The following is a 23,053-nucleotide window of genomic DNA, read 5'->3' on the forward strand; positions in this document are numbered from 1 at the left end:
GAGAAACCCCCATACTGACTGGAGAAAAACCCCATACTGACTGGAGACAAACCCCATACTGACTGGAGACAAACCCCATACTGACTGGAGAAAAACCCCATACTGACTGGAGACAAACCCCATACTGACTGGAGACAAACCCTCATACTGACTGGAGACAAACCCCATACTGACTGGAGACAAACCTCATACTGACTGGAGAAAACCCCATACTGACTGGAGAAAAACCCCATACTGACTGGAGACAAACCCCATACTGACTGGAGACAAACCCCATACTGACTGGAGACAAACCCCATACTGACTGGAGACAAACCCCATACTGACTGGAGAAAAACCCCATACTGACTGAGAAAACCCCCATACTGACTGGAGAAAAACCCCATACTGACTGGAGACAAACCCCATACTGACTGGAAACAAACCCCATACTGACTGGAGAAAAACCCAATACTGACTGGAGAAAAACCCCATACTGACTGGAGAAAACCCCATACTGACTGGAGACAAACCCCATACTGACTGGAGACAAACCCCATACTGACTGGAGACAAACCCCATACTGACTGGAGACAAACCCCATACTGACTGGAGAAAGACCCCATACTGACTGGAGAAAACCCCCATACTGACTGGAGAAAAACCCCATACTGACTGGAGACAAACCCCATACTGACTGGAGAAAAACCCCATACTGACTGGAGAAAAACCCCATACTGACTGGAGACAAACCCCATACTGACTGGAGAAACCCCCATACTGACTGGAGACAAACCCCATACTGACTGGAGACAAACCCCATACTGACTGGAGAGAATCTCCCATACTGACTGGAGAAAAACCCCCATACTGACTGGAGAAAAACCCCCATACTGACTGGAGAGAATCTCCCATACTGACTGGAGACAAACCCAATACTGACTGGAGAGAATCTCCCATACTGACTGGAGACAAACCCAATACTGACTGGAGAAAAACCCCATACTGACTAGAGAGAATCTCCCATACTGACTGGAGACAAACCCCATACTGACTGGAGACAAACCCAATACTGACTGGAGAAAACCCCATACTGACTGGAGAAAAACCCCATACTGACTGGAGAAAAACCCCATACTGACTGGAGACAAACCCCATACTGACTGGAGAAAAACCCCATACTGACTGGAGAAAACCCCATACTGACTGGAGAAAAACCCCATACTGACTGGAGACAAACCCCATACTGACTGGACAAAAACCCCATACTGACTGGAGAAAAACCCCATACTGACTGGAGACAAACCCCATACTGACTGGAGACAAACCCCATACTGACTGGAGAAACCCCATACTGACTGGAGACAAACCCATACTGACTGGAGAAAAACCCCATACTGACTGGAGACAAACCCCATACTGACTGGAGAAAAACCCCATACTGACTGGAGAAAAACCCCATACTGACTGGAGACAAACCCCATACTGACTGGAGAAAAACCCCATACTGACTGGAGAAAAACCCCATACTGACTGGAGAAAAACCCCATACTGACTGGAGAAAACCCCATACTGACTGGAGAAAAACCCCATACTGACTGGAGAAAAACCCCATACTGACTGGAGAAAAACCCATACTGATTGGAGAAAAACCCCATACTGACTGGAGAAAAACCCCATACTGACTGGAGAAAAACCCCATACTGACTGGAGACAAACCCCATACTGACTGGAGAAAAACCCCATACTGACTGGAGAAAACCCCATACTGACTGGAGACAAACCCCATACTGACTGGAGAAAACCCCATACTGACTGGAGAAAAACCCATACTGACTGGAGAAAAACCCCATAATGACTGGAGAAAACCCCCATACTGACTGGAGACAAACCCCAATACTGACTGGAGACAAACCCCATACTGACTGGAGAAAAACCCCATACTGACTGGAGAAAAACCCCATACTGACTGGAGACAAACCCAATACTGACTGGAGAAAAACCCCATACTGACTGGAGAAAAACCCCATACTGACTGGAGAAAAACCCCATACTGACTGGAGAAAAACCCCATACTGACTGGAGAAAAACCCCATACTGACTGGAGAAAACCCCCATACTGACTGGAGAAAAACCCCATACTGACTGGAGAAAAACCCCATACTGACTGGAGAAAAACCCCATACTGACTGGAGAAAAACCCCATACTGACTGGAGACAAACCCCATACTGACTGGAGAAAAACCCCATACTGACTGGAGAAAAACCCCATACTGACTGGAGAAAAACCCAATACTGACTGGAGAAAACCCCATACTGACTGGAGAAAAACCCAATACTGACTGGAGAGAATCCCCCATACTGACTGGAGAAAACCCCATACTGACTGGAGAAAAACCCCATACTGACTGGAGAAAAACCCCATACTGACTGGAGAAAAACCCAATACTGACTGGAGAGAATCCCCCATACTGACTGGAGAAAAACCCCATACTGACTGGAGACAAACCCCATACTGACTGGAGAAACCCCATACTGACTGGAGACAAACCCCATACTGACTGGAGAAAAACCCCATACTGACTGGAGAAAAACCCCATACTGACTGGAGAAAAACCCAATACTGACTGGAGAAAACCCCCATACTGACTGGAGAAAAACCCAATACTGACTGGAGAGAATCCCCCATACTGACTGGAGAGAAACCCCATACTGACTGGAGAAAAACCCCATACTGACTGGAGAAAAACCCCATACTGACTGGAGAGAATCTCCCATACTGACTGGAGAGAATCCCTCATACTGACTGGAGAGAATCCCCATACTGACTGGAGAAAAACCCCATACTGACTGGAGAAAAGCCCCATACTGACTGGAGAAAAACCCCATACTGACTGGAGAGAATCCCCCATACTGACTGGAGAGAATCCCCCATACTGACTGGAGAGAATCCCCCATACTGACTGGAGAGAATCCCCCATACTGACTGGCGAAAAACCCCATACTGACTGGAGAAAAACCCAATACTGACTGGAGAAAAACCCCATACTGACTGTAGAGAATCCCTCATACTGCCTGGAGAGAATCCCTCATACTGACTGGAGAGAATCCCTCATACTGACTGGAGAGAATCCCCCTTACTGACTGGAGAGAATCCCTCATACTGACTGGAGAGAATCCCCTCATACTGACTGGAGAGAATCCCCCATACTGACTGGAGAGAATCCCTCATACTGACTGGAGATAATCCCCTATACTGACTGGAGATAATCTCCCATACTGACTGGAGAGAATCCCTCATACTGACTGGAGAGAATCCCTCATACTGACTGGAGAGAATCCCTCATACTGACTGGAGATAATCCCCTATACTGACTGGAGATAATCTCCCATACTGCCTGGAGAGAATCCCCCATACTGACTGGAGAGAATCCCCCATACTGACTGGAGTGAATCCCCCATACTGACTGGAGTGAATCCCCCATACTGACTGGAGTGAATCCCCATACTGACTGGAGAGAATCCCCCATATTGACTGGAGAGAATCCCCTATACTGACTGGAGAGAATCCCCCATACTGACTGGAGAGAATCCCCCATACTGACTGGAGTGAATCACCCATACTGACTGGAGTGAATCCCCATACTGACTGGAGAGAATCCCTCATACTGACTGTAGAGAATCCCTCATACTGACTGGAGAGAATCCCCATATTGACTGTAGAGAATCCCTCATACTGACTGGAGAGAATCCCCCATACTGCCTGGAGAGAATCCCTCATACTGACTGGAGAGAATCCCCCATACTGACTGGAGAGAATCCCCATACTGACTGGAGAGAATCCCTCATACTGACTGGAGAGAATCCCCCATACTGACTGGAGAGAATCCCCCATACTGACTGGAGAGAATCCCTCATACTGACTGGAGAGAATCCCTCATACTGACTGGAGAGAATCCCTCATACTGACTGTAGAGAATCCCTCATATTGACTGGAGAGAATCCCTCATACAGACTGTAGAGAATCCCTCATATTGACTGTAGAGAATCCCTCATACTGACTGGAGAAAACCTCATACTGACTGGAGAAAAACCCCATACTGACTGGAGAAAAACCCCATACTGACTGGAGAAAAACCCCATACTGACTGAGAAAAACCCCATACTGACTGGAGAAGAACCCCATACTGACTGGAGAAAAACCCAATACTGACTGGAGAGAATCTCCCATACTGACTGGAGAGAATCTCCCATACTGACTGGAGAGAATCTCCCATACTGACTGGAGAGAATCTCCCATACAGACTGGAGAGAATCCCTCATACAGACTGGAGAGAATCCCTCATACAGACTGGAGAGAATCCCTCATACTGACTGGAGAGAATCCCCCATACTGACTGTAGAGAATCCCTCATACTGACTGGAGAGAATCCCTCATACTGACTGGAGAGAATCCCTCATACTGACTGGAGAGAATCCCTCATACTGACTGGAGAGAATCCCCATACTGACTGGAGAGAATCCCTCATACTGACTGGAGAGAATCCCTCATACTGACTGGAGAGAATCCCTCATACTGACTGGAGAGAATCCCTCATACTGACTGTAGAGAATCCCTCATACTGACTGGAGAGAATCCCTCATACTGACTGGAGAGAATCCCTCATACTGACTGGAGAGAATCCCTCATACTGACTGGAGAGAATCCCTCATACTGACTGTAGAGAATCCCCCATACTGACTGGAGAGAATCCCCCATACTGACTGGAGAGAATCCCTCATACTGCCTGGAGAGAATCCCCCATACTGACTGGAGAGAATCCCTCATACTGACTGGAGAGAATCCCTCATACTGCCTGGAGAGAATCCCTCATACTGACTGGAGAGAATCCCTCATACTGACTGGAGAGAATCTCCCATACCGACTGAGAGAATACCCCATACTGACTGGAGAGAATCCCTCATACTGACTGGAGAGAATCCCTCATACTGACTGGAGAGAATCTCCCATACTGACTGGAGAGAATCCCCCATACTGACTGGAGAGAATCCCCCATACTGACTGGAGTGAATCCCCCATACTGACTGGAGTGAATCCCCCATACTGACTGGAGAGAATCCCTCATACTGACTGTAGAGAATCACTCATACTGACTGGAGAGAATCCCCTTATTGACTGTAGAGAATCCCTCATACTGACTGGAGAGAATCCCCCATACTGCCTGGAGAGAATCCCTCATACTGACTGGAGAGAATCCCCCATACTGACTGGAGAGAATCCCCCCATACTGACTGGAGAGAATCCCTCATACTGACTGGAGAGAATCCCCCATACTGACTGGAGAGAATCCCCCATACTGACTGGAGAGAATCCCTCATACTGACTGGAGAGAATCCCTCATACTGACTGGAGAGAATCCCTCATACTGACTGTAGAGAATCCCTCATATTGACTGGAGAGAATCCCTCATACAGACTGTAGAGAATCCCTCATATTGACTGTAGAGAATCCTCATACTGACTGGAGAAAAACCTCATACTGACTGGAGAAAAACCCCATACTGACTGGAGAAAACCCCATACTGACTGGAGAAAAACCCCATACTGACTGGAGAAAAACCCCATACTGACTGGAGAAAAACCCCATACTGACTGGAGAAAAACCCAATAATGACTGGAGAGAATCCCTCATACTGACTGGAGAGAATCCCCCATACTGACTGGAGAGAATCCCTCATACTGACTGGAGAGAATCCCCCATACTGACTGGAGAGAATCCCTCATACTGACTGGAGAGAATCCCTCATACTTTTTGCACACACCTAACCCTAACCCACACTGTATATAGACTTTCTTTTTTTTCTCTATTGTGTTATTGACTGTATGTTTGTTTATTCCATGTGTAACTCTGTGTTGTTGTTTCTGTCGCAATTCTTTGCTTTATCTTGGCCAGGTCGCAGTTGTAAATGAGAACTTGTTCTCGACTAGCCTACCTGGTTAAATTAATGTGAAATAAAACAAGTTTTAAAAAAATGTTTAAAAATTACATTAAAATAAGGTATTGTTATTGGTGGAGTTATTATATTAACATAAGGTATTGTTATTGGTGGAGTTATTACATTAACATACAGTATTGTTATTGGTGGAGTTATTATATTAACATACAGTATTGTTATTGGTGGAGTTAATATATTAACATAAGGTATTGTTATTGGTGGAGTTATTATATTAACATACAGTATTGTTATTGGTGGAGTTATTATATTAACATAAGGTATTGTTATTGGTGGAGTTATTATATTTAAATGAGGTATGCTTAGCCATGTGGAGTATTTACAGTTGGATTACTATATAATACTGTGACTTGTTGTCACAGTTGATCTTAAGAAAATGTTTATTGGTGGTCTGTTGAAGTGTCTTTGCTCATGTTTGTCTCCTGTCTGTCCTCTAACCCTCTGTCCCTGTCTCCAGGACAACCAGACCCCGCTCCACATCTCCAGTCGTCTGGGGAAGCCTGACATCGTGCTGTATCTGCTGCAGAATGGGGCGTGTCCTGACGCCACTACCACCTCTGGCTACACCCCCCTACACCTGGCTGCCAAAGAGGGACACAGAGACGTCTCCTCAGTCCTCCTTGACCAGGGGGCTTCTCCAGACATCACTACCAAGGTACACACTACACCCATCACACTTCACTCTACACACTACTAACCCTACACACTACTAACCCCATTAGAGAGGGACACAGAGACGTCTCCTCAGTCCTCCTTGACCAGGGGGCTTCTCCAGACATCACTACCAAGGTACACACTACACCCATCACACTTCACTCTACACACTTCACCCTACACACTACTAACCTACACACTGTGTATTGTCCTTCTGTAGCTCAGTTGGTAGAGCATGGCGCTTGTAACGCCAGGGTAGTGGGTTCGATTCCCGGGACCACCCATACGTAGAATGTATGCACACATGACTGTAAGTCGCTTTGGATAAAAGCGTCTGCTAAATGGCATATATTTTTATTATTATTATTATTATTATTACTAACCCTATTAGAGAGGGACACAGAGACATCACCTCAGTCCTCCTTGACACTACTTTACACTTTGCACTACACATATACCCTACACACTACACCCTACACACAGAGTTATAACTAGTTCCCTGGAGGAGGGTTAGAGTTATAACTATAGTTCCACTGGAGGGTTAGAGTTATAACTATAGTTCCCTGGAGGAGGGTTAGAGTTATAACTATAGTTCCCTGGAGGAGGGTTAGAGTTATAACTATAGTTCCACTGGAGGAGGGTTAGAGTTATAACTATAGTTCCCTGGAGGAGGGTTAGAGTTATAACTATAGTTCCACTGGAGGAGGGTTAGAGTTATAACTATAGTTCCCTGGAGGAGGGTTAGAGTTATAACTATAGTTCCCTGGAGGAGGGTTAGAGTTATAACTATAGTTCCCTGGAGGAGGGTTAGAGTTATAACTATAGTTCCCTGGAGGAGGGTTAGAGTTATAACTATAGTTCCACTGGAGGAGGGTTAGAGTTATAACTATAGTTCCCTGGAGGATGGTTATAGTTATAACTATAGTTCCCTGGAGCAGGGTTAGAATTATAACTATAGTTCCCTGGAGGAGGGTTAGAGTTATAACTATAGTTCCCTGGAGGTTAGAGTTATAACTATAGTTCCCTGGAGGAGGAGTAGAGTTATAACTATAGTTCCACTGGAGGGTTAGAGTTATAACTATAGTTCCCTGAAGGAGGGTTAGGGTTATAACTATAGTTCCCTGGAGGAGGGTTAGAGTTATAACTATAGTTCCCTGGAGGAGGGTTAGAGTTATAACTATAGTTCCCTGGAGGAGGGTTAGAGTTATAACTATAGTTCCACTGGAGGGTTAGAGTTATAACTATAGTTCCCTGGAGGAGGGTTAGAGTTATAACTATAGTTCCCTGGAGGAGGGTTAGAGTTATAACTATAGTTCCACTGGAGGAGGGTTAGAGTTATAACTATAGTTCCCTGGAGGAGGGTTAGAGTTGTAACTATAGTTCCACTTGAGGAGGGTTAGAGTTATAACTATAGTTCCCTGGAGGAGGGTTAGAGTTATAACTATAGTTCCCTGGAGAGGTTAGAGTTATAACTATAGTTCCACTGGAGGAGGGTTAGAGTTATAACTATAGTTCCCTGGAGGAGGGTTAGAGTTATAACTATAGTTCCCTGGAGGAGGGTTAGAGTTATAACTATAGTTCCACCGGAGGAGGGTTAGAGTTATAACTATAGTTCCCTGGAGGAGGGTTAGAGTTATAACTATAGTTCCACTGGAGGAGGGTTAGAGTTATAACTATAGTTCCACCTGGAGGAGGGTTAGAGTTATAACTATAGTTCCCTGGAGGAGGGTTAGAGTTATAACTATAGTTCCACTGGAGGGTTAGAGTTATAACTATAGTTCCACTGAAGGAGGGTTAGAGTTATAACTATAGTTCCCTGGAGGAGGGTTAGAGTTATAACTATAGTTCCCTGGAGGAGGGTTAGAGTTATAACTATAGTTCCCTGGAGGAGGGTTAGAGTTATAACTATAGTTCCACTGGAGGAGGGTTAGAGTTATAACTATAGTTCCACTGGAGGAGGGTTAGAGTTATAACTATAGTTCCACTGGAGGGTTAGAGTTATAACTATAGTTCCCTGGAGGAGGGTTAGAGTTATAACTATAGTTCCCTGGAGGAGGGTTAGAGTTATAACTATAGTTCCCTGGAGGAGGGTTAGAGTTATAACTATAGTTCCACTGAAGGAGGGTTAGAGTTATAACTATAGTTCCTGGAGGAGGGTTAGAGTTATAACTATAGTTCCCTGGAGGAGGGTTAGAGTTATAACTATAGTTCCCTGGAGGAGGGTTAGAGTTATAACTATAGTTCCCTGGAGGAGGGTTAGAGTTATAACTATAGTTCCCTGGAGGGGGTTAGTTATAACTATAGTTCCCTGGAGGAGGGTTAGAGTTATAACTATAGTTCCCTGGAGGAGGGTTAGAGTTATAACTATAGTTCCACTGGAGGAGGGTTAGAGTTATAACTATAGTTCCACTGGAGGAGGGTTAGAGTTATAACTATAGTTCCACCGGAGGAGGGTTAGAGTTATAACTATAGTTCCACTGGAGGAGGGTTAGAGTTATAACTATAGTTCCCTGGAGGAGGGTTAGAGTTATAACTATAGTTCCACTGGAGGAGGGTTAGAGTTATAACTATAGTTCCCTGGAGGTTAGAGTTATAACTATAGTTCCCTGGAGGAGGGGTTAGAGTTATAACTATAGTTCCCTGGAGGAGGGTTAGAGTTATAACTATAGTTCCCTGGAGGAGGGTTAGAGTTATAACTATAGTTCCACTGGAGGAGGGTTAGAGTTATAACTATAGTTCCCTGGAGGAGGTTAGAGTTATAACTATAGTTCCACTGGAGGGTTACAGTTATAACTATAGTTCCACTGGAGGAGGGTTAGAGTTATAACTATAGTTCCCTGGAGGAGGGTTAGAGTTATAACTATAGTTCCCTGGAGGAGGGTTAGAGTTATAACTATAGTTCCACTGGAGGAGGGTTAGAGTTATAACTATAGTTCCCTGGAGGAGGGTTAGAGTTATAACTATAGTTCCACTGGAGGAGGTTAGAGTTATAACTATAGTTCCCTGGAGGAGGGTTAGAGTTATAACTATAGTTCCCTGGAGGAGGGTTAGAGTTATAACTATAGTTCCACTGCAGAGGGTTGATTGATTCAGAGTGTTTCCATGGCTAGCAGGTAGCGTTACATCATAGTTCCCTGGACAGCATCTGTATCTATAGTTCCATTAGGGTTTTGCTTATATTCAGTCCATTGCAGCAGGCTGGCTGCTGGCAGAGGTCCATAGTGAATGGTGATGCTGCATTTATAGTTAGCATTAAAGCAAAGTGGTCTTTGTTTTGGTTATATTATCATGCTGCTTCCTCTGTGGGTACAGTGAGTGGTATCAACAGTTAGTAGTATGAAAGGTTAGGGCTAATAAAGGTCAGTGTGATGAATGGGTTAGTTAAGGTTAGGGTTAGAGTTAGAATGGTTCATCTGGGGTTAGAGAGAATAGTATCTGCAGTTAGGGTTAGTTAATGTTAGGGTTAGTGGATGAATGGTTAGGGTTATAACTATAGGGTTAGTGGAGGAGGGGGTTATTAGTTTGGAGGAGGGTTAGAGTATGACTATGGTTCATCTGGGGTTAGAGTTAGAATGGTATCAGCAGTTGGGTTAGTTAAGGTTAGGGTTAGTGGTATGAATGGTTAGGGTTAGTACTGGTTAGGGTTAGTGGTATGAATGGTTAGGGTTAGTACTGGTTAGGGTTAGTGTGGTGAATGGTTCATCTGGGGTTAGAGAGAGTGGTATCAGCAGTTAGGGTTAGTTAAGGTTAGGGTTAGTGGTATGAATGGTTAGGGTTAGTTAAGGTTATAGTGGTATCAGCAGTTAGGGTTAGTTAAGGTTAGGGTTAGTGTGATGAATGGTTCATCTGGGGTTAGAGAGAATGGTATCAGCAGTTAGGGTTAGTACTGGTTAGGGTTAGTGTGATGAATGGTTAGGTTAGTTAAGGTTAGGGTTAGTGTATGAATGGTTGATCTGGGATTAGAGAGAATGGTATCAGCAGTTAGGGTTAGTTAAGGTTAGGGTTAGTGGTATGAATGGTTAGGGTTAGTACTGGTTAGGGTTAGTGTGATGAATGGTTGATCTGGGGTTAGTGACAATGGTTTCAGCAGTTAGGGTTAGTGTTATTAATGGTTAGGGTTAGTTAAGGAGAGAGTGGTATGAATGGTTAGGGTTAGTACTGGTTAGGGTTAGTGGTATGAATGGTTAGGGTTAGTACTGGTTAGGGTTAGTGGTATGAATGGTTGATCTGGAGTTAGATAGTGGTATCAGCAGTTAGGGTTAGTGGTATTAATGGTTAGGGTTAGTTAAGGTTAAGGTTAGTTAAGGTTAGGGTTAGTGGTATCAGCAGTTAGGGTTAGTACTGGTTAGGGTTAGTGGTATGAATGGTTAGGGTTAGTTAAGGTTAAGGTTAGTGGTATGAATAGTTCATCTGGGGTTAGGGAGTGGTATCAGCAGTTAGGGTTAGTTAAGGTTAGGGTTAGTGGTATGAATGGTTAGGGTTAGTACTGGTTAAGGTTAGTGTGATGAATAGTTCATCTGGGGTTAAGCTTAGTGGTTAGTCAGCAGTTAGGGTTAGTGGTATGAATGGTTAGGGTTAGTACTGGTTAGGGTTAGTGGTATGAATGGTTAGGGTTAGTACTGGTTAGGGTTAGTTAAGGTTAGGGTTAGTGGTATTAATGCTTAGGGTTAGTACTGGTTAGGGTTAGTGGTATCAATGGTTAGGGTTAGTACTGGTTAGGGTTAGTGGTATTAATGGTTAGGGTTAGTACTGGTTAGGGTTAGTGGTATGAATGGTTGATCTGGGGTTAGAGAGAGTGGTATCAGCAGTTAGGGTTAGTGGTATTAATGGTTAGGGTTAGTACTGGTTAGGGTTAGTGGTATGAATGGTTAGGGTTAGTACTGGTTAGGGTTAGTGGTATGAGTGGTATCAGCAGTTTGGGTTGAAGTTAGTGGTGTAACCGGTTGATGTTTCACTGCCTTGCTTCACAACAGAGGAATCTGTTGCGTAACTGAGTTGTGGGTATCGTTATTAATTATCGTTGTAATGGATCAACACTTTATTGAACTGTGACACAGTCCATGGAAATGACTCTATGTACAGTTAGTTCAACTTCTCTCTGTCATGTGAGTCTTGTTGGGAAATAATCAGAATTAGTTGGTAACATAGGTAAGATGTTTTATATTCATCATATGTTTGTAAGTTACTTCTCATCAGAATGTGTTTGTATAATACTGTGGCGGGGTTGCAGTATCTGTTCTCTGTCAGACTAAGTTGTTTGGGCCGGGAGAGGGGAGAGGTCAAGCGTGGATCTCTTGGCTCCACAATGTCTGTGTGCCAGTCAGTGTGTCTCTGTGATCTTGTCCAGATAGGATGGATTTGATATATGCCTGTTGATATGGAGGATTGGTTTATGGTTCTGAGTTTGAGAAAAGAACATAGTTTAGGAGACAAAGCTGAACGATAAATTATGCCTATGCTGCCTGGCTATGTGTGTCTTTGCTATAAAGGATCTCAGTTGCAATGTGTAAGGATCTCTCAGAGAATTCATTGATAGACACTGAATTGATCTGAGAGTCACAGGGAGAGCGATGGAGCTCATATAATTAAAGATGGACTTTTGGATAACTAACTCTGACTTGAGTGTGGTTTGCTCTCCTGATTTGGTAAATACAGGAAATTTCCACGACAGTCTGCTGTTCTATGTTATAATCATGTGAGTCTGCTGTTCTATGTTATAATCATCTGAGTCTGCTGTTCTATGTTATAATCATCTGAGTCTGCTGTTCTATGTTATAATCATGTGAGTCTGCTGTTCTATGTTATAATCATGTGAGTCTGCTGTTCTATGTTATAATCATCTGAGTCTGCTGTTCTATGTTATAATCAGCTGTCATTCTGCTGGAGGTTGATGTTAGTAATGTCTTTATCTGTTGTGGTCTGGTACTGTCTTTATCTGTTGTGGTCTAGTACTGTCTGTCTGTCTTTATCTGTTGTGGTCTAGTACTGTCTTTATCTGTTGTGGTCTGGTACTGTCTTTATCTGGTGTGGTCTCGTACTGTCTTTATCTGGTGTGGTCTAGTACTGTCTTTATCTGTTGTGGTCTAGTACTGTCTTTATCTGTTGTGGTCTAGTACTGTCTTTATCTGTTGTGGTCTACTACTGTCTTTATCTGTTGTGGTCTAGTACTGTCTTTATCTGTTGTGGTCTAGTACTGTCTTTATCTGTTGTGGTCTAGTACTGTCTTTATCTGTTGTGGTCTAGTACTGTCTTTATCTGTTGTGGTCTAGTACTGTCTTTATCTGTTGTGGTCTGGTACTGTCTTTATCTGTTGTGGTCTAGTACTGTCTTTATCTGTTGTGGTCTAGTACTGTCTGTCTGTCTTTATCTGTTGTGGTCTAGTACTGTCTTTATCTGTTGTGGTCTAGTACTGTCTTTATCTGTTGTGGTCTAGTACTGTCTTTATCTGTTGTGGTCTAGTACTGTCTGTCTGTCTTTATCTGTTGTGGTCTAGTACTGTCTTTATCTGTTGTGGTCTAGTACTGTCTTTATCTGTTGTGGTCTAGTACTGTCTTTATCTGTTGTGGTACTGTCTTTATCTGTTGTGGTCTAGTACTGTCTTTATCTGTTGTGGTCTGGTACTGTCTTTATCTGTTGTGGTCTAGTACTGTCTTTATCTGTTGTGGTCTAGTACTGTCTTTATCTGTTGAGGTCTAGTACTGTCTTTATCTGTTGTGGTCTAGTACTGTCTTTATCTGTTGTGGTCTGGTACTGTCTTTATCTGTTGTGGTCTGGTACTGTCTTTATCTGTTGTGGTCTAGTACTGTCTTTATCTGTTGTGGTTTAGTACTGTCTTTATCTGTTGTGGTCTAGTACTGTCTTTATCTGTTGTGGTTTAGTACTGTCTTTATCTGTTGTGGTCTAGTACTGTCTTTATCTGTTGTGGTCTAGTACTGTCTTTATCTGTTGTGGTCTAGTACTGTCTTTATCTGTTGTGGTCTAGTACTGTCTTTATCTGTTGTGGTTTAGTACTGTCTTTATCTGTTGTGGTCTAGTACTGTCTTTATCTGTTGTGGTCTAGTACTGTCTTTATCTGTTGTGGTCTAGTACTGTCTTTATCTGTTGTGGTCTGGTACTGTCTTTATCTGTTGTGGTCTAGTACTGTCTTTATCTGTTGTGGTCTAGTACTGTCTTTATCTGTTGTGGTCTAGTACTGTCTTTATCTGTTGTGGTCTAGTACTGTCTTTATCTGTTGTGGTCTAGTACTGTCTTTATCTGTTGTGGTCTAGTACTGTCTTTATCTGTTGTGGTCTAGTACTGTCTTTATCTGTTGTGGTTTAGTACTGTCTTTATCTGTTGTGGTCTAGTACTGTCTTTATCTGTTGTGGTCTGGTACTGTCTTTATCTGTTGTGGTCTGGTACTGTCTTTATCTGTTGTGGTCTAGTACTGTCTTTATCTGTTGTGGTCTAGTACTGTCTTTATCTGTTGTGGTCTGGTACTGTCTTTATCTGTTGTGGTCTACTGTCTCTACTGTCTGGTACTGTTTATCTGTTGTGGTCTGGTACTGTCTGTCTGTCTTTATCTGTTGTGGTCTGGTACTGTCTTATCTGTTGTGGTCTAGTACTGTCTTTATCTGTTGTGGTCTAGTACTGTCTTTATCTGTTGTGGTCTGGTACTGTCTTTATCTGTTGTGGTCTAGTACTGTCTTTATCTGTTGTGGTCTAGTACTGTCTTTATCTGTTGTGGTCTAGTACTGTCTTCATCTGTTGTGGTCTAGTACTGTCTTTATCTGTTGTGGTTTAGTACTGTCTCTATCTGTTGTGGTCTGGTACTGTCTTTATCTGTTGTGGTCTAGTACTGTCTTTATCTGTTGTGGTCTAGTACTGTCTTTATCTGTTGTGGTCTAGTACTGTCTTTATCTGTTGTGGTCTGGTACTGTCTTTATCTGTTGTGGTCTGGTACTGTCTTTATCTGTTGTGGTCTAGTACTGTCTTTATCTGTTGTGGTCTGGTACTGTCTTTATCTGTTGTGGTCTAGTACTGTCTTTATCTGTTGTGGTCTGGTACTGTCTTTATCTGTTGTGGTCTAGTACTGTCTTTATCTGTTGTGGTCTGGTACTGTCTTTATCTGTTGTGGTCTAGTACTGTCTTTATCTGTTGTGGTCTGGTACTGTCTTTATCTGTTGTGGTCTAGTACTGTCTTTATCTGTTGTGTCTGTACTGTCTTTATCTGTTGTGGTCTAGTACTGTCTTTATCTGTTGTGGTCTAGTACTGTCTTTATCTGTTGTGGTCTAGTACTGTCTTTATCTGTTGTGGTCTGGTACTGTCTTTATCTGTTGTGGTCTGGTACTGTCTTTATCTGTTGTGGTCTAGTACTGTCTTTTACCTGTTGTGGTCTGGTACTGTCTTTATCTGTTGTGGTCTAGTACTGTCTTTCTGTTGTGGTCTGTCTTTATCTGTTGTGGTCTAGTACTGTCTTTATCTGTTGTGGTCTAGTACTGTCTATATCTGTTGTGGTCTAGTACTGTCTTTATCTGTTGTGGTCTAGTACTGTCTTTATCTGTTGTGGTCTGGTACTGTCTTTATCTGTTGTGGTCTAGTACTGTCTTTATCTGTTGTGGTCTAGTACTGTCTTTATCTGTTGTGGTCTAGTACTGTCTTTATCTGTTGTGGTCTAGTACTGTCTTTATCTGTTGTGGTCTAGTACTGTCTTTATCTGTTGTGGTCTAGTACTGTCTTTATCTGTTGTGGTCTAGTACTGTCTTTATCTGTTGTGGTCTAGTACTGTCTTTATCTGTTGTGGTCTAGTACTGTCTTTATCTGTTGTGGTCTAGTACTGTCTTTATCTGTTGTGGTCTAGTACTGTCTTTATCTGTTGTGGTTTAGTACTGTCTTTATCTGTTGTGGTCTAGTACTGTCTTTATCTGTTGTGGTCTGGTACTGTCTTTATCTGTTGTGGTCTAGTACTGTCTTTATCTGTTGTGGTCTAGTACTGTCTTTATCTGTTGTGGTCTAGTACTGTCTTTATCTGTTGTGGTCTAGTACTGTCTTTATCTGTTGTGGTCTAGTACTGTCTTTATCTGTTGTGGTCTAGTACTGTCTTTATCTGTTGTGGTCTAGTACTGTCTTTATCTGTTGTGGTCTAGTACTGTCTTTATCTGTTGTGGTCTGGTACTGTCTTTATCTGTTGTGGTCTAGTACTGTCTTTATCTGTTGTGGTCTAGTACTGTCTTTATCTGTTGTGGTCTAGTACTGTCTTTATCTGTTGTGGTCTGGTACTGTCTTTATCTGTTGTGGTCTGGTACTGTCTTTATCTGTTGTGGTCTAGTACTGTCTTTATCTGTTGTGGTCTAGTACTGTCTTTATCTGTTGTGGTCTAGTACTGTCTTTATCTGTTGTGGTTTAGTACTGTCTTTATCTGTTGTGGTCTAGTACTGTCTTTATCTGTTGTGGTTTAGTACTGTCTTTATCTGTTGTGGTCTAGTACTGTCTTTATCTGTTGTGGTCTAGTACTGTCTTTATCTGTTGTGGTTTAGTACTGTCTTTATCTGTTGTGGTCTAGTACTGTCTTTATCTGTTGTGGTCTAGTACTGTCTTTATCTGTTGTGGTCTAGTCTTTATCTGTTGTGGTCTGGTACTGTCTTTATCTGTTGTGGTCTAGTACTGTCTTTATCTGTTGTGGTCTAGTACTGTCTTTATCTGTTGTGGTTTAGTACTGTCTTTATCTGTTGTGGTCTAGTACTGTCTTTATCTGTTGTGGTCTAGTACTGTCTTTATCTGTTGTGGTCTAGTACTGTCTTTATCTGTTGTGGTTTAGTACTGTCTTTATCTGTTGTGGTCTAGTACTGTCTTTATCTGTTGTGGTCTGTCTTTATCTGTTGTGGTCTAGTACTGTCTTTATCTGTTGTGGTACTGTCTTTATCTGTTGTGGTCTAGTACTGTCTTTATCTGTTGTGGTCTGTACTGTCTTTATCTGTTGTGGTCTGGTACTGTCTTTATCTGTTGTGGTCTAGTACTGTCTGTCTGTCTTTATCTGTTGTGGTCTAGTACTGTCTTTATCTGTTGTGGTCTGGTACTGTCTTTATCTGTTGTGGTCTAGTACTGTCTTTATCTGTTGTGGTCTGGGTACTGTCTTTAGCTATTTGTGGTCTAGTACTGTCTTTATCTGTTGTGGTCTAGTACTGTCTTTATCTGTTGTGGTCTGGTACTGTCTTTATCTGTTGTGGTCTGGTACTGTCTTTATCTGTTGTGGTCTAGTACTGTCTTTATCTGTTGTGGTCTAGTACTGTCTTTATCTGTTGTGGTCTCGTACTGTCTTTATCTGTTGTGGTCTAGTACTGTCTCTATCTGTTGTGGTCTAGTACTGTCTTTATCTGTCTAGTACTGTCTTTATCTGTTGTGGTCTAGTACTGTCTGTCTGTCTTTATCTGTTGTGGTTTAGTACTGTCTTTATCTGTTGTGGTCTAGTACTGTCTTTATCTGTTGTGGTCTAGTACTGTCTTTCTGTCTTTATCTGTTGTGGTCTAGTACTGTCTGTCTGTCTTTATCTGTTGTGGTCTAGTACTGTCTGTCTGTCTTTATCTGTTGTGGTTTAGTACTGTCTTTATCTGTTGTGGTCTAGTACTGTCTTTATCTGTTGTGGTCTAGTACTGTCTTTCTGTCTTTATCTGTTGTGGTCTAGTACTGTCTGTCTGTCTTTATCTGTTGTGGTCTAGTACTGTCTTTATCTGTTGTGGTCTAGTACTGTCTTTATCTGTTGTGGTCTAGTACTGTCTTTATCTGTTGTGGTATACTGGAGTATTTGTGGTCCAGTACTGTCTTTATCTGTTGTGGTCTAGTACTGTCTTTATCTGTTGTGGTCTGGTACTGTCTTTATCTGTTGTGGTCTAGTACTGTCTTTATCTGTTGTGGTCTGGTACTGTCTTTATCTGTTGTGGTCTAGTACTGTCTTTATCTGTTGTGGTCTAGTCTGTCTTTATCTGTTGTGGTCTAGTACTGTCTTTATCTGTTGTGGTCTAGTACTGTCTTATCTGTTTGTGGTCTAGTACTGTCTTTATCTGTTGTGGTCTAGTACTGTCTTTATCTGTTGTGGTCTAGTACTGTCTTTATCTGTTGTGGTCTAGTACTGTCTGTCGTTATCTGTTGTGGTTTAGTACTGTCTTTATCTGTTGTGGTCTAGTACTGTCTTTATCTGTTGTGGTCTAGTACTGTCTTTATCTGTTGTGGTCTAGTACTGTCTTTATCTGTTGTGGTCTAGTACTGTCTTTATCTGTTGTGGTCTGGTACTGTCTTTATCTGTTGTGGTCTGGTACTGTCTTTATCTGTTGTGGTCTAGTACTGTCTTTATCTGTTGTGGTCTAGTACTGTCTTTATCTGTTGTGGTCTAGTACTGTCTTTATCTGTTGTGGTCTAGTACTGTCTTTATCTGTTGTGGTCTAGTACTGTCTTTATCTGTTGTGGTCTAGTACTGTCTCTATCTGTTGTGGTCTGGTACTGTCTTTATCTGTTGTGGTCTGGTACTGTCTTTATCTGTTGTGGTCTAGTACTGTCTTTATCTGTTGTGGTCAACTGTCTTTATCTGTTGTGGTCTAGTACTGTCTTTATCTGTTGTGGTCTAGTACTGTCTTTATCTGTTGTGGTCTAGTACTGTCTATATCCTGTGGTCTTGTACTGGTCTGTCTTTACTGTTGTGGTCTAGTACTGTCTTTATCTGTTGTGGTTTAGTACTGTCTTTATCTGTTGTGGTCTAGTACTGTCTTTCCTGTTGTGGTCTAGTACTGTCTTTATCTGTTGTGGTTTAGTACTGTCTTTATCTGTTGTGGTCTAGTACTGTCTTTATCTGTTGTGGTCTAGTACTGTCTCTATCTGTTGTGGTCTAGTACTGTCTTTATCTGTTCTGGTCTAGACTGTCTTTATCTGTTGTGGTCTGGTACTGTCTTTATCTGTTGTGGTCTGGTACTGTCTTTACTGTTGTGGTCTAGTACTGTCTTTATCAAATCAAAATGTATTTGTCACATACACATGGTTAGCAGATGTTAAATGCGAAATGCTTGTGCTTCTAGTTCCGACAATGCAGTAATAACCAACAAGTAATCTAGTTAACAATTCCAAAACTACTGTCTTATACACAGTGTAAGGGGATAAAGAATATGTACATAAAGATATATGAAGCGGCATAGGCAAGATACAGTAGATGGTATTGAGTGCAGTATATACATATGAACGAGTATGTAAACAAAGTGGCATAGTTAAAGTGGCTAGTGATACATGTATTACATAAAGATGCAGTAGATGGAGTACAGTATATACATATGAGATGAATAATGTAGGGTATGTAAACATTATATTAGGTAGCATTGTTTAAAGTGGCTAGTGATATATTTTCATAATTTCCCATCAATTCCCATTGTTAAAGTGGCTGGAGTTGAGTCAGTGTGTTGGCAGCAGCCACTCAATGTTAGTGGTGGCTGTTTAACAGTCTGATGGCCTTGAGATAGAAGCTGTTTTTCAGTCTCTCGGTCCCAGCTTTTGATGCACCTACTGACCTCCCTTCTGATGATAGCGGGGTGAACAGGCAGTGGCTCGGGTGGTTGTTGTCCTTGATGATCTTTATGGCCTTCCTGTGACATCGGGTGGTCAGGTGTCCTGGAGGGCAGGTAGTTTCCCGGTGATGCGTTGTGCAGACCTCACTGCCCTCTGGAGAGCCTACTCGTGGGCAGGGCTTCTACCAGGCGGTGATACAGCCTGACAGGATGCCCTCATCTGCTTTTGGTGACCACCCTCTCAGCCTCCTGAGGACCAATTCAGTTTGTCTGTGATGTATACGCCGAGGAACTTAAAACTTACTCCTCTCCACTACTGTCCCATCAATGTGGATAGGGGTGTTCCTCTGCTGGGTCCACAATCATCTCCTTAGTTTTGTTGACGTTGAGTGTGAGGTTATTTTCCTGACACCACACTCGAGGCCTCACCCTCCCTTAGGCCGTCTGGGTGTCTCACTGCTGTGTCTCCGCAAACTGGATGATTCCTGGAGGCCTCTCCACCAGTCTGGGTGAACTGGAGATGGCTCAGAACGCACCCTTGTGGGGCCCCAGTGTTGAGGATCACGGGTGGAAATTGCCATCCTACCTGGTCAGGGCCAGTACCCTGCACAGGGCTACCAGGGTGATGATGGAGAGGGCACTATGGTGTTAAATGCCGCACCAGTCGTTGAACAGCATTCTCACATAGGTATTCCCCCAGGGCTGCAGTGTGGTTGAGATTGCATCAGGCCTATTTGGGCTCTCCTCTTTTTTCCATACACCAATGACTTAAATGTAAATGTAAATGTCTAGGGTGTCAGGAATCCTGATATGGTCCTGACTAGTCTCTCAAAGCATTGCTGATGACGGAAGTGACACGGGCGGTAGTCGTTTAGCTCAGTTACCTTAGCCTTCTTGGAACTATCAGGACCAATGGTGGCCCTCTTAGGCATCTGGGATATCTCAGACTGGGATAGGGATTGATTGAATCGGTCCTCCACCGGCCAGCCTCGCATGCTCTGAGGGAACTGCTCTGCCTCTGGGCCTGCAGCCTTGCGAGGGTTGACTCCATTTAAATGTGGCACTGTATTGTCCCAAAGCGGGCAAAAATGTATTTAGTCTGCCTGGGACAACATCCCCTGACTGGGCTGGTTTTCTTTTGTAATCCGTGATTGACTGTAGACCCATACTCTTGTCAGCCGGAATTGAGATTCTACTTTGTCTCTATACTGAGTAGCTTGTTTGATTGCCTTATGGAGGGAATAGTTACACTGTTTGTATTCGGTCATCTTACTTTGTCATTTACATCTAAAGCCACTTTATACCCTCAAATGCCAAGCTTCTGCCTCTATCCTAGGAAACTTTTTCCACCTTCTCCTTCCAATCCCCTCCACCCCCTCCCACTCCCCTCTGCGGACAACTTTGTCAACCACTTTGAAAAAAAGGTTGCTGTCCTCCTCCACTCAGCCTATTGAGTCCACTGGTCTCACTCACACAGAACTACCCTGTGCCATCCCAGAGTCAGATGACAGCCCTACGTGAGGGCAGCTCGACCCCAGCCCAGTCCAAGATCTTCAAAGCTCCTTCTCCCATTCCCAGTTCATCCCCGACCAGCGCACTATGACTTCAAAATGGCCAGAGTCACTCCCCTCCTCAGAAATCAAAGCCGACTCAGTCTAAAACCAGACTTTTATTCCTTCTTTCTTTTCTTTCTAAAACTCTTGAGCTCTTCTCTGACCGACTCAGCCCTCAGAACGATCTTCTGACCCTAACCAGTCAGGCCTCAAGATGGGTCACTCCAAGCTCTTCTCTCCCTGCTCCCTCCTCAGACCAGAGGATCTTCTGACCCTAACCAGTCAGGCTTCACTGGCCCAGTCCAAGCTCTCTCCTCCTCTCCCTCTCAGGGGCTGGGTGTCTCAGCTCATCCAAGCTCTTCTCTCCCACTCAGCCCAGTCCAAGCTCTTCCTCCCACTCAGCCCAGTCCAAGCTCTTCTCTCCAGGGCTCAGCCCAGTCAAGATCCTCCTCTCCTCCCTCTCAGCCCAGGCTCTATCAGCTCTTCTCTCCCTCTCAGCCCAGACCAAGCTCTTCTCTCCCACTCAGGCTGGGTGTCCCGCTCAGTCAGTCCAAGCTCTTCTCTCCCACTCAGCCCAGACCAAGCTCTCCTCACTACAGCCCAGTCAAAGCTCTTCTCTCCCACAGTCAAAGCCTCCCAGCCCAGACCAAGCTCTTCTCTCCCACTCACCCAGTCCCAGTCCAAGCTCTTCTCTCCCACTCAGCCCAGACCAAGCTCTTCTTCAGCCCTCCCACCTAGCTATCTGAAGATGAATATCTAACCTGTGGTTGTCCCACCTCAGCCTGAATATACTAACTGGATATGTCCCACCTAGCTATCTGAATATACTAACTACTGTGACCAAGCTATCTACCCTGTGAGTTGTGTGAAACACCTAGCTATCTGAATATACTAACTACTGTGATATGTGGTTGTCCACCAAAGGAAGCTATCTGAATATACTAACTACTGTGATATTGGTGGGTCCCACCTAGCTACCTGAACTAATCTGAATACCTACTAACTACTGTGATATATGGTTGTCCACCTAGCTATCTGAATATACTAACTACTGTGATATGTGGTTGTCCCACCTAGCTATCTGAATATACTAACTACTGTGATATGTGGTTGTCCCACCTAGCTATCTGAATATACTAACTACTGTGATATGTGGTTGTCTCACCTAGCTATCTGAATATACTAACTACTGTGATATGTGGTTGTCCCACCTAGCTATCTGAATATACTAACTACTGTGATATGTGGTTGTCCCACCTAGCTATCTGAATATACTAACTACTGTGATATGTGGTTGTCCCACCTAGCTATCTGAATATACTAACTACTGTGATATGTGGTTGTCTCACCTAGCTATCTGAATATACTAACTACTGTGATATGTGGTTGTCCCACCTAGCTATCTGAATATACTAACTACTGTGATATGTGGTTGTCCCACCTAGCTATCTGAATATACTAACTACTGTGATATGTGGTTGTCCCACCTAGCTATCTGAATATACTAACTACTGTGATATGTGGTTGTCCACCTAGCTATCTGAATATACTAACTACTGTGATATGTGGTTGTCTCACCTAGCTATCTGAATATACTAACTACTGTGATATGTGGTTGTCCACCTAGCTATCTGAATATACTAACTACTGTGATATGTGGTTGTCTCACCTAGCTATCTGAATATACTAACTACTGTGATATGTGGTTGTCCCACCTAGCTATCTGAATATACTAACTACTGTGATATGTGGTTGTCTCACCTAGCTATCTGAATATACTAACTACTGTGATATGTGGTTGTCCCACCTAGCTATCTGAATATACTAACTACTGTGATATGTGGTTGTCCACCTAGCTATCTGAATATACTAACTACTGTGATATATGGTTGTCCCACCTAGCTATCTGAATATACTAACTACTGTGATATGTGGTTGTCTCACCTAGCTATCTGAATATACTAACTACTGTGATATGTGGTTGTCTCACCTAGCTATCTGAATATACTAACTACTGTGATATGTGGTTGTCCCACCTAGCTATCTGAATATACTAACTACTGTGATATGTGGTTGTCCCACCTAGCTATCTGAATATACTAACTACTGTGATATGGTTGTCTCACCTAGCTATCTGAATATACTAACTACTGTGATATGTGGTTGTCTCACCTAGCTATCTGAATATACTAACTACTGTGATATGTGGTTGTCCCACCTAGCTATCTGAATATACTAACTACCCACCTAGCTATCTGAATATACTAACTACTGTGATATGTGGTTGTCCCACCTAGCTATCTGAATATACTAACTACTGTGATATATGGT

The 23,053-nt window shown here is 43.1% G+C and overlaps 1 protein-coding gene across 1 annotated transcript in view; it reads left to right on the plus strand.

Annotated features, from left to right (window-relative positions):
* Nucleotides 1-20,772, plus strand: part of LOC127919888 (ankyrin-3-like) — a 28,603-nt gene extending 7,831 nt beyond the window's left edge. Inside the window, exons 4-5 of the mRNA XM_052503738.1 lie at nucleotides 6,451-6,648; nucleotides 20,668-20,772. Of these exons, the coding sequence (XP_052359698.1) occupies nucleotides 6,451-6,648; nucleotides 20,668-20,772 (303 nt within the window). The remainder of the gene's footprint in view (nucleotides 1-6,450; nucleotides 6,649-20,667) is intronic.
* The last annotated feature ends 2,281 nt before the right edge of the window (nucleotides 20,773-23,053 follow it).

This window comes from Oncorhynchus keta, unplaced genomic scaffold, assembly GCF_023373465.1.
Source record: "Oncorhynchus keta strain PuntledgeMale-10-30-2019 unplaced genomic scaffold, Oket_V2 Un_contig_17810_pilon_pilon, whole genome shotgun sequence".
NCBI classification, from domain to species: Eukaryota; Metazoa; Chordata; class Actinopteri; order Salmoniformes; family Salmonidae; genus Oncorhynchus; species Oncorhynchus keta.